Source organism: Leguminivora glycinivorella, chromosome 8 (assembly GCF_023078275.1).
Source record: "Leguminivora glycinivorella isolate SPB_JAAS2020 chromosome 8, LegGlyc_1.1, whole genome shotgun sequence".
NCBI classification, from domain to species: Eukaryota; Metazoa; Arthropoda; class Insecta; order Lepidoptera; family Tortricidae; genus Leguminivora; species Leguminivora glycinivorella.
In genome coordinates this window covers 7,205,608-7,218,344 of record NC_062978.1, presented here as the reverse complement: position 1 = coordinate 7,218,344, position 12,737 = coordinate 7,205,608, and the positions used below count along the sequence as shown (strand labels likewise).

General features: G+C 38.2%; 1 protein-coding gene across 1 annotated transcript in view; it reads left to right on the top strand.

The window, feature by feature from the left end:
* The window catches only part of LOC125228677 (ankyrin repeat and BTB/POZ domain-containing protein 2), a 72,831-nt gene that overhangs the window by 25,228 nt on the left and 34,866 nt on the right, over positions 1-12,737 (top strand). The window contains exon 2 of the mRNA XM_048133330.1: positions 3,676-3,816. Coding sequence (XP_047989287.1) covers positions 3,676-3,816 — 141 coding nt within the window. The remainder of the gene's footprint in view (positions 1-3,675; positions 3,817-12,737) is intronic.

Sequence of the window (12,737 nt, the reverse complement as noted above, 5' to 3'; positions counted from 1 at the left end):
CAAAATGATTACTAAGGGAACGATCCAATAATGCAAAGATTTTATCTCTATTCTTTTGTAAAATAGTTTCAGGTGTAAAAGGTTGGTAAACTTTTTCATTAAGTAGTATTCTATAAGTGGCCACCCTATTCTTAAACGCATTCTCAATTAATTGAACATCAATCCATTCTAAGTCAGATCTTATAACATTATTTTTATGAAGATTACTGTTTAAATGATTTTTAAAATATCTTTTAGACACTAACTTTTTACATACAGAACATTCAATTTCAGCATTATTATTTGTACTTACAATGACAGAAGGGGTTGGTTTAGATGACGTTGATGATGTAGGCTCAACAGCTAGGCGACTTTTCTTAACAGATACTTCTTCTTCTGTCTCTAAAACTGTAGCCGACCTTTTCAATCCACCTCCTATTTGAGAAGATCTAAAACAACGAAAACATATACATTTATAAATACTCTGATGCGAGATATAATTAAAAATATTTAAATGTTACTTCATTTATACTAACTCAAATCTTTTCGACACTGCTGACAATAGGCTTGCATCATTAAAACACCGTCAATTACATCTTCAGATACAGTTTTCTTCTTGGAATCGTTGATATAATGACCACTACATGGTGTAAAGTATGGTTTAATATCAAAATCTTCCACTAATGTAGAAGGTAACTTATTTTCTGTGTACCAGAGCCTTATACTGTTATGGAAACATTTTAAAATAAATTCTTTACTTAATTGTGCAATCTTGTCACGAGGTAAAGTGGGCCCAATATGATAGTAAGTAAAAACCATTTTGGAAAAGAACGTCACAAATAAGTATTACAATTATTGAAGCACGGTGGTAAAACACTGAATGATAACAATCTCAGATACCCCGTTTATATATGTGGGCTCTCCCACCTCACCATCAACGTAACAATAAGATCAAGTATCGCCTCGTTAAAAAACTATCCTATTGTTCAGCAGGTAATGGAATAATCGCTACAAGTAGAAACAAGATCCGGTCATAACAAGTTAAAACTCAACATGAAGCAGGTATTCGTTAAATGGTTTGAACATGCAGGAACATGAATATTTTAAGTGGAAATAACTTACGTCTCTCCGTGACATTGGCTCACAAGTCGGGCGGCTTCATATAACTCATCATCTAGTTCGATTACTTCACAGAGTCTTATAAGTTCCGCATCATAAACATCACAGTTCAGAGAATCCATTGTCAAACGAAGCCGCCTCCCCACATTGAGTTTCTGCGTTAAGTAATTCAATAAAGAGTATACATTTTATAAAACAAAGAGGGTTATTAACAAATGTAGTGGACCGACTTAACACTTTTCGTCATTTTTAATGTGAAACAATGCAAAAGAATATCTTACAAGGAAATTTACTTAAATCATAAAAAGGAAAGATAAGAAATGTGAAACACTTTAACACTATCCTACTGCTATCGTTAAAAATTATATTTATCACTGTTTCTTATTATCTATAAAATATTTTACACATGTGTCCTTAGAAGCTAATTGTTTTGTAATATTATATACAATATTTCGCGTATTTTGTAATTCCAAGTCGTCTTCCAACGCAAAATACTTCAGTCTGACGTCCGCGTGCTTCCAGTGTTCCGTGGATGGGATGTTTTTGATTGTTTGCATATCATATATCTCTATTTTAATTAAGTGAGATGAATACGCCCCATCATCTTGTCCAGATGATAAATTAGCCACGCCTTCTGGCGAACTTTTGCTTACATTCGAAGACCGTTTCAAGGTTTTACACTGCTTTTTAGGTCGTTCAAAGAAGCTGTCAATATTATTTCCAGGACGTTTCTTTGCGAGGGCTTGCTTAACTTTGAAACCAGCTGTACCTTCCTCATCGGTTGAATCACCCTGATTTTCCGGGTAGTAATAGTTCTTGAAAGTATTTTCAGAGAACTGAAACAATGAAAGACAATATTTTAAACACTATTAACAATTCTATTAATTAAATACAAAGAACACTAGACGAAACAATATTATAAAAAGGCAATATGGGTTACAGTAATTTAAAAAGAAAAACATACTCACGTCCATTGTTGGATCTGTCTATAAACACTTCACTTTTGAACGCACACTCCACTTCTCTATATACCACACTAGATACAAGGAGCTCTGGTACAGAAGGCTGCCTCTACAGGAATACTTATTCAGCCTCGACTGTCTTTGGCTTTTATACTCGTAATATGGTAGAGAGCAGGGGAACGTACCATAAATCTTGTTTCAACCAGTTCATCTTATACCTGAACGCAAACAATAAACTTTTTGTCATTTTACAATACAATAAACATCTATAATAAAGCAACTAAGTTGTTACAATAATAAATTCAAGTCACAAGAATTACCGGTGCGTTAGTCTAAAACATGTTTACACCAGTTAATGCTCTTTGTTAAATATGAATAGAAAGTATCATGCCTTGACATGTTCGTCGAAGGATCTCTTTACCCAAAACCCGAATTATTCAAATAAACGGAAACAATAAATATATATTATCTTTAAAAATGCACAAAAGACATTTTTATTCACATAGAATTAGCCTTAAACATGTTTTAACCGGTTCTCAGTTTCTCACGTCGTAACAAGTTTATTGAAAGTATGCATTCTCTTAAACAATACACAAGTCATAGAAAATAAGAATAGGTAAGTAAATTATTCAAAGAAGGTACAATAAATAAAGCAATTAAGCAAAAACGCAACTTCACAAAATTACCGAGGTTTATTCAGATACAAAACATTGAAATATATGTAAAAAAAAAAGTTTGATAAGATGGGAAATTAACTTTTATTAAGACGTAATCAGAAAATTGACTTATTAATCATATGTACAAATTTGGTAATACAACAAAGAGAAGTATGATAGAAATAGGTATAAGATATCATAAATATTCGAGAAAAAGAAAGATACGCTAGATAGGATCGTTAAGTTTAGGTATTTGGATAAACTTAAATGTAACTCAGAAGTTCTTAAGTTAAAACGTAATTATAATACATTTCATAAATACCTACATTTATAGAAATAAAAGTAAAAGTAGGTGAAACTCAGTTAGGTTTCATAAAGGTAAGTCTAGACTACTTAGGTTAACTAAGAGTAGGTTTTAATTAAATTTGGTTAGGTTACGAATGGAAAAGTTAGGTATTTTAATTAGGTTAGGTTAGGTTAGAATCGCAATCCATTATGATTACAAAGTTATACTAAAAATTAATTATAAAATACCTATCAGTATGAGACACAAGGAAAAGGTGTGCATGACACTGCCAGGTAGCTGGGTAGGGTAACAATGGTCTAGCGCCGAGTCCAGATCGAACAATAGAAAGGGTCGGTAATCCTTTTGTGACCGTCGTGCACAAGGTTTATTGTGTAAAGAACGTATTCTGTAAATACTAGAAGGAGGCTTCTGAGAGCGTCGAGACCCAGCGCAATGAATCTAAATGGGGGGCTATTAGTTTTTTTTTTTTTTTTTTTTTTTTTTTTTTTTTTTTTTAGGTTCAGTAAGACCATGGATGGGCGGTGGTGGGGTCCTGGGAGCAGGCCCCAGACCCGGGCTGGTAACGGGGGTACCCTACTACTCATGCTTTTGTCCTAGTGCAGTTAAGTATAAGTTATTTTAGGTCCAGCTAACCAAACTGTCTGGTCCGCAGTGAGGATGGCAGCACCCCGCGCGCGGAGCCGGCGGCGCTGAGCGCGGGCGCGGGGCCCGCGGGGGGCGGGGGCTGCGCCTGCGCCGCCTGGCCGCCGCGCCGCTCCGCGCCGCACGAGATACTGCGCCCCAAACCTAGGAGGTAACAAAACCATAATATTTCTTCGATTATATAATTGTTCCTACAGTAGTTCCCTCTCATTGAAAACTATCACGCCCCCAAGCCTAAATCAAGAGAGATTTGGAACTCAATCAGCCCAGTCCAGCGATATTAACCTATTTTATTTCCATGAAATGTCGGCTTTTACCGATTGGCATCGGTAAAACCTAGGACTTCGGACTTTTACAGCAACATAATATATTACTCGTATAGAATCTTTCGCTTCCTCGGAGCTCAAATGCAAATATCAATTTTGTTCCTTTGTTGCACAAATAGTAGGTAACTCATTCGAGTCTGGTTTCAAAATACTTGACTATATAAACTCACTGTTTTATATACTTATTATACGTTCATTAATAAAGATAAGTATGTATCTTTCAATATGCTAAGTACAAGTACCAACCGGTTCATATGGAAAACTGCTTCTTGTACCTACCTTTAATTATCATACAAAAATAAGTTTTTATTGGAGCGTGATGGGCTGCTGGCGGTTTATAAATAGCCTAATGGTTGCATTAAAATTATTAAAAACAAGAAGGTACTAATACTTCCAACAATATTAATAATTATCGTAAAGAAATCTAGTATCTCTAAGCCCAAAATTATGACAGAAAGGTACCTGCGAAAGAAACAAATTATTGTCAATAGTTTCCTACGTTTTCTAGAGATCGTTTCATATGTGATGAGATTATCGCAAGAAATGATAAGTATGTACATCCAAGTTAATGAAAAGATGATAAAAAGAATCATAAAGAAGCATATCGCTAAGATTATATTGTTGATTGTATCGCTGGGAAAGGGTATTTTTATCATGATGATTAGTTACACGCTGATGATTAGTTAGACGAGTCGTAAATCGAACACGATCCGTAAACGTATCTCTTTATATTGCTCTTTCAGGTCCGTACGATAGAGACATTTGTGTCATATGTCACGAACCACACCGTCTCAGCACGCTCTAGTCTCTATATGCCCAAAAAAAATTAGGATCACCAACATGACGGCATTCATTTGGTCGACGTCCAAGTTAGTCCTTTTAATTGCCCGCTCTTCGCCCATTTTTCGAGATAGACAAGCGAGCGTGCGGCATAGGCGGTCTGCATTGGCTCAGCTATTAGTTTTTCGATTTCAGCATTCTTTCGATAAAAAAAAAATTACCAAAAGTACAACATATACTGTCTAAGCATTAAGCATAAGTAATTCTGTATGTGGTGTTGTCACGTATGCGGTAAAGGCAGATACGAGGACAACAGGGCCGGTTTGGGCCCGCGCTCGCGGCGCCGCACGGTAGCTGAATGCCGCAAATTACTAAATGATGCGTCTTCGCCTTCGCATCCAGGGTTGGCACCAACTTTCTAATGGCCGCTGTACACATATGGCCAACGGTTCCACCAACCCTTTGTGAAACCCCTTGGCCAAGATAAGAGCCGCTGTTTACACATTGGCGAACCAATCACTTGGCATTGGCTCTTCATGAAAGATGGACGTGGAATGGAAAAGTCTAGGAAATTCTAGGTCATAGACGTTGTCAGAAAAATTTGATTAAAAAATAATAACCCCGTAGTAAAATTAAATTATTTGAAATATTAACAATTTTTTGAATATTCTGATAAGAACATTTATCTTTTTTAGGAAATACATTAAACATTTGCAAGGTTATTTTATTTCCTAAAATCTACACTATTATTGGCATAGATAAACTTATTATTTTCGTAAATATTTCACTACTGTCCTCTCTGACGGCTGACGACCAACTGAATGAAGCGCCAACGTGTAAACGCAGTTGGCCATTGGCGCTGGTTGGCCGGCAAGCGCAAGCGCCAACTGCCAACTTACGGCCAAGTAGCCCTCTACACGCTTGGCCAAGGGGGTTGGTGGAACCGTTGGCCATATGCGTACAGCGGCCATAACGGGAACAAGGGTTAAAATATAAATGGTGAAACGTAGTGATAACTTTTTGTGTACCTATGTGTTTAGAGTTTATATCTGGATAATGTTGTTGTTTAACCCTTTCTTACTAATACTAATACATTAATTGCCTGAAGCGTTAGTGTATTTTGCTTATTCCGCAACGAAAAATGAAACCTTCGGCCAAAATATGCAAAGAAATGGTAGTTTTTCAGTTTTTGCCTATTTTTGACCAGTATAAAACATCTCCGAACCCAAAACCCTGATGTATGGATGGATAATAATGCACGTGAGCCACAAAATGACACCATGGTAATATGGTGCATACAATTGTTTAGAAAACAAGCCAGCCTAGTTACCAATTAGGCCTGCTACTTAGCTATTAGCGCACTTTCGATCGGGCAATCACCTCGAGGTTTCACCTGGCTTTGCTACCAGTGAACAATGTGCATTAATGTATAAGAAGCTAACTCGATACTGAACTACTTAGGTCGACGTAGGGTTAAGATACTTAAGACCACTTTGTTCTGCCACAATGATGTAATGATGATGCCACAATGATGAGATGTAATGTTTTGAAAAGAAGTTGCCCGCCGAGTTTCTTGCCGGTCCCATAGTGGATACCCCCGTCCCAACTGAGGGGGGACTGAAATCTTCTCGAGGCTGAGGCGTAGGGTTAGAGCCGGCGTAGCTTTATTTGACGTTCATATGCGCATTGTAATATGCCTACTTGAAAAATAAATATTTCATTTCATTTCATTTCATTTCAATGTAGTATGTATGTACATCGTCTTTTGTATTTTTTTTTTATTATAGGTAAGTTAAGGTTATAGGTATTAGGATTGTTATTTAATATTTACCTACTTAGGGTTAAAAGTTATTGCCAGATTTTGTTATAAAATAAGTATCTCAATTATTATTAGATCGCACTAAAATTACACAATTCCCAATATCATGATAGTCATCATCCATTTATCCTCCATCAACCAAGGCCTCAACAATACCAACATAGACGGCTAAAAGTAATCAAAGCAGTTTCTACAGGGCGGGGTAGGGGGTAGTAATATATGAAATATTACATATCACTTATAAATATAACATATGAGGAGTGTCTTTTCAAAAGGGCTTATTTCCACTTTGAACTTTTTTTGGGAAATCGAGAAAAACATAATTCCACGGTATTGATTTTGAAATTAATATTTAATTTGCAAAATTGTAATATTGTAAGTTGACGTTAATGCTATGATTACATCAAACGTAACATGTGTACCTAAATAAATATTTAATTACCATATGTTTTTGAGAATTAAGCACTTTTGATGCGAACTTTTGGGAATTAAGCCCTTTTGTTGTGGCCTCGTAGCGTAAACGTTATTATTTTAATATAGTTTTATTTAATTTTTGAATTTTGTATTAAGTTAGTTGATATCAATGTTGTTGTACTACATACATTGGTTTATCCACATAAATAATCATTACACATTTTTCAAAATGTGTTCTAAACTTTGATGTTACTCTTTTTTTTAAATAAGCCCTTTTGAAAAGACACTCCTCATATATCTTAATCTGATGCGTTTTAGTAATTACATAAATATTCCCTTTAGCTCCCAGAAGTCCCAGACTACATTGGCTCGGCAGAAACACGACTCATCAGCGGTCGCAATTTTTCCAAATGCCTATGCTGCGCGCGCATCGCACAATGCTCGCTTTCGCCAACCTTGGGATGGGAACTTTGCAACAATACCTGGGACTTGATGCAATGAAAGTCATTTCACATTCGCTTATTGTGTAAGAGACGAGCTTTTGGAAAATTACTTTCTTAATTTCTCGATATGCGTTGACGGCTTAATGACTCTCTTAGATCAAAATATCTGGGCGACCGAGCTTCGCTCGGTTCTGTTTCGTATCCTTGACCTGTGTCGCCATCTAGTTCGAAAATAAATAGTACCTACATCGATCAATCGAAAGAACTCTCAGTCTTAACAACACAGCTACTCCACACGAGATGGCGCGCGTTTCGTCACAAAAGCTCAGTGTATTTTTGTATTCGTGTTAGCCTTGACCTGTGTCGCCATCTAGTCTTTGAAGTAAATAATACTTACATCGACCGAAAGACTTCTGTCTCAACAGTACAACTACTCCACACGAGATGGCGCGCGAAGAAAAACGCGTGAAAACTCGAAAATTCGCGTTTTCCGGGACCTAAGGACATGTTAGATCGATTTTTCACCCACTAAAACCCCCACATAACAAATTTCAGCGAAATCGTTAGAGCGGTTTCCGAGATCGTCGGTATAAATAAATAAATAGATAAATAAATAAATAAATAAATAAATAAATATACAAGAATTGCTCGTTTAATAGTATAAGATTAAACTATTTTCTCATAGAAAATATTTTAATTTGTATTTTTAAGACATTTATTTAATGTTTAATGACTCTCGCTTGTTTATCTGAAGGTGAGATTTGTATAGCCATAGCAGCATTACTGTTGAAACCGTTACGTTACCTCTCTGTAGCATTTTGAAGCGAGTTATATCACCTCATAAGTTCTTTAATTGATGCAGATCGTGACGTTAATTAGTAATGCATTAATCAGCTTTTTGTTATCTACTCCGCACTCTTGATCTGTGACAACTTGCCATATTACTTTATTACCATGAATATTTGGCGAAAACTTGAGAAAAAGTAAGTACCTATACAAATAATGTTTTCATCTCAGACGTCCTCATTGACTTTTTTTTAATAAATGGGCTTACTCTTGGCCACAGACTAGCCAAAGGCATAGAAGTGGTATACGATGGAGTGACCTTGCCCAGAAGATGCCTATTCACCCTTGATTTGAAGGTTGCCGGGGACTGCGCTTCAATATCCTAATGCGCTTCAATAAAGCGCGGCAGTAACGGACGCCGCATGAATGACGAGTGCGGGTGGCAACCACGTAACCCTGCGATAATTGTATTTTCCCCTCACTAGCTCGGAAACACGTGTTTTGTCCTTTAGTACCAGCGGGTAAAACGCATTTTATCCACTAGTGGGTAAAGTAATCCGACCTTGAATAAGTCAAATTAACTCCTTTAAAATTGATAAAAGTAGGTGAATCTAGTAATAAAGATGATTTACCACCTGTGGAACTACTAGAAGCAGTGATAAGACGCATCTTTTGCGTTGTAGTTTCCTCGCTATAGTGAGGGGAAAAGTTTTGTGTTACACTCGGGTGCAAATGTATTTTACTTCTCGTGTGTTAAAAAACTCGCAAGTTCAGGGTGCGTAGCCGAATGGCACAAACGCTCACGAAACGAAGCGCTCGGAGATATCTATCTCTATCGCTCGTGCGTATAGGCGTGACAGAGCCAAACTAACTGGCGCGGCGTTTCGTTTTCGTTTGGCGTCGGAGAAATGCCATTCGGCTACGCACGCTGGATTCTATTCTCGAACCCCTCGCTTCGCTCGTGGTTTAACTATAGAATCCTTTCACTAATACAACTTTGCCCCCTTGTATAACAAATAACTATTGTTTATTTATTTCTGAACACTGATTTACATAGATGTGTTGGACAACAAAATTTAGTTACTTAAACGATAGCTGTTGCTGCATTATGTTGATTGAAGTTCCTAGTGGGTATCTGAGTCACAGGATTATTTTGCAGATATCAAGTGGTGAGTCGATTCTGTTACTGAGGCTCGATATTTTATATCTTATACCTAACATACTTAAAAATCTTACTTTTACTGGTCACTTCTTTAAAATTGGAAATGGTTATTACTTCATCAACCACATAATTATACCTATAAAAATATTGATAATTGAAAGTATCGATTATCTTTAAAAACATCTTTAATTTTGTATCAAAAAGGAAGTTTTACTGTTTAAGACCCTGAAATATAATAAAGTTATTTCAACTAACCCAAAACATTTTCTTTCTCATTAAGAAATAAAGTCGGCAGCATAACGGCGGGCAATTTGTTTTATGCGAGTTCAACAGTCGCTTATGATTATGTTGTCGAGCGATTCGTAATTGCCCCCGTTCGAGTGCGCTCTATATTTAGCGAACGACTGATGGTTCCGTTCACCTTCCATTGCATATCCATGCACGAGTCGATGGCTTCACGAGCAGACCAGATGCACTTAATGTGATAATGAGCAGATGCACTTAAAACATTTAAACATGATTATTTTACAACGTTTAATCGAACAACGGATATTTAACCTGTCATAAATCTTCACGGTACCGTGAAATCGGTATCTATTCCAAAATTTGTGCGATGCGGTCACGATCGAAAACCACGAGCTTTGAACGGTGCTTCGGCCGCGGCCGCGCACGGTGGTGGGACGTAGGCAACAGTGGAGGCAACAATGGTGCGCCGGCGACAGTGCGCCCGGCACGCTCGCGCGAACATGCTGTGCCCCGCGCGGTGCTCCTGCTTCCTGTGCCGCGAGCTGCAGTCCTGCCGCGCCGCCGACGCCCGCAAGCCGCCCAACAAGATGTGCGACAACTTCATCTTGAAGAAAGCGGAGGCGTGGGAGCCCATGAAGTTCATACGCGGAGCCGCCAGGCTGTCGGTCCGACACTGGCAAAATAGGGAGCCGGCTGCCCCGGCCAAGACCAGGCTAGCTGCTCACAAGTCTACGAGCTGCGAACAGCTCTACCCGCATCCCTCAGAAGAAGAAGGGATGTTCGGAATGAGAAGGGCTCCAAGCACGGATCGTGTTAAACCCCTATCCGAGCACAAAAGTGTCTTCAGGCTGCTTGGCAACTCACGTCACAAAAAAGTAAGCAACAGTGATGCTTCTGACTCAAAAGTGCGACGTAGTGTCCTGAATTTTAGGAAGAATGACCCGCCTAATTCTAAAAATATTCACGAGAAATATGTTCCTCTCCCGCAGGCGTCTCCAGTGGAACACATCTACAGTGAACCGAGGCCCTGGACCTCCCAGTTTGACGAGTGCTGTCGACCCCCAGTGTACCAAAGTGTTGAAAAAAGACAGGAAGATAAAGGATCGATTGCCGATAGGAAAATGTACAGCAGTCGACCGGCGTGCTACGAGGAGTTAGCACAAAGACTTTCTCAGGAAAATATGAAAAAACCGATTATCCCTCTGACTGAAGGTGGTTTGGCTAATAAAATAACTCAGAATAATAATAAAGTGGTGATATATTTCGGAGATTCTATCATTCGAAAACACGGTGAGCAAAGAATCGCAGAAGAAAAAAAGAATAATGAAGAAACACCCCACAAGGAGGAAGTAATTTATGCAAATCGTCTCTTAGATGAGACTGGGAACTTAGGTCTCAGCAGAGAAGTGGATAAAGGGGGAACGCAGCTGGTCTCTGAGGTTGAAGTGCCTGAGGCAATTTATTCGGAGATTAAATCAGGTGAAAACAGGGACCCGTCAGAGACGGTGACCATCAACGACGCGACGTACAAGAAGGATGCGTTCGGGACTATGAGCTCGGACGGGTTCCTGATAGTTGAGTTCGAGGGTAACTTCGAAAGGGCTCGGCAGCTAGTGGACATGGTGCACGGAGGAACTGACCATCACGAGGCTACAGTGCTGGACGAAGACGAGAACTGTGACTGGAGCTTCATCCAAGACTGGCGTAAACGGTGAGTTAGCGGTTTTATGTTCGACCCGGATTTGGAAGGTTCCCTTGCGTGGTGCGGAATAGTTAGTAGTGGAGAACGGTTAATTGTTCATTCGGGAAGCGCGCGCGCGGAGATAACGTTTACGATCTTTTGTGTACAGATAAAGCTAAACTCAGCTGTTAAGTCATTAGCTTAGTGTTCCGATATTTAGTCTATAAGCGGTATATAATATGTATATGTAACACTTACTTATTAGCCTTATACCTATTACCTTTTTAATACTGCTATTTATTTACCTTGCCAGAAGAAACAATACCTAGTCTATGAGCTCAGACTTGAATTACCATTTAAAAAAGTAAGTAGGTATAAACTAAATACGAGTATGTGGCATTCCACCACAAAATAATGCTTTCCTTATGAGTCAAGTGTCCTTATCGCAGATGAAGTATTATTCGTTACAATACAATTTAACAAAACTTTTTTTTATTAATAAAAATAATGCTTGTGTTTTTCCCACATAGATCACATTTCTCCACAAGTCATTTCAAATCAAAAAATAACTGGGCTGGTAACACCCGCGTGGGTTACCCCTAAAAATTCCTAGGTTCCTACCCAACGAGTCACAATAAACTTGCCTCTTAGTCAAATCAGCTTCTTTTTAAGAACTGTCAAAACGAATTTGAACGACTTGCTAATATGGAATTTATATGAAATCGAATTGAGTGACGTCATGGTCAACTCGGTTACTTTATATATTTCTACCTGACTTATAAAATAGATTTTTGGATTTAAAAATAAATTCTGTCCATGTTTTTCTTATAACTATCTGATGCTTTATTTCGTGCATGGTACATGGTATAGAATACTTTATTTTAACTACTGTCAAGTTCCCTATTTAGGCACGTATAGCCTAGTGTTACAAAATTCAGACCAAAACATCTGTCAACCTGTCAACACCCTTCATGTTTGAAAAATGCTTTAAAAGTTGAGGAACTACCAGATGATTGCCTCAATCTGCACTACAACGAGTAGGAACTAGATAGATACTAGCAGATATTTTTATATGCGTAAATAACGCATGCGTGTTAATGCCTAAGCGCTTGAATGGTAGAGCCACAATGGGAACTACAAGACAGTTATTCCTGGCCTTTCTTCGCGCCGGGAAGCCAGCATTAATTGCACAGCAATTCTTTTGATAACAATCGACGGTCGCTGAACTCGTGCGAGCTTCTACTTTTTTACATACTTACCAATCGTCCTCTTCATTAGATACTAAGCAACTCTCGACTTTATTTCACACAACTTTTGAAACTCAAGTTCAAGATATCCTGCTAAAATATTGAGATATTCTTTTGTTCTGTCAATCTGTTACATAATTTCCTGACGCTACTTCGTCGTTGCTTCCT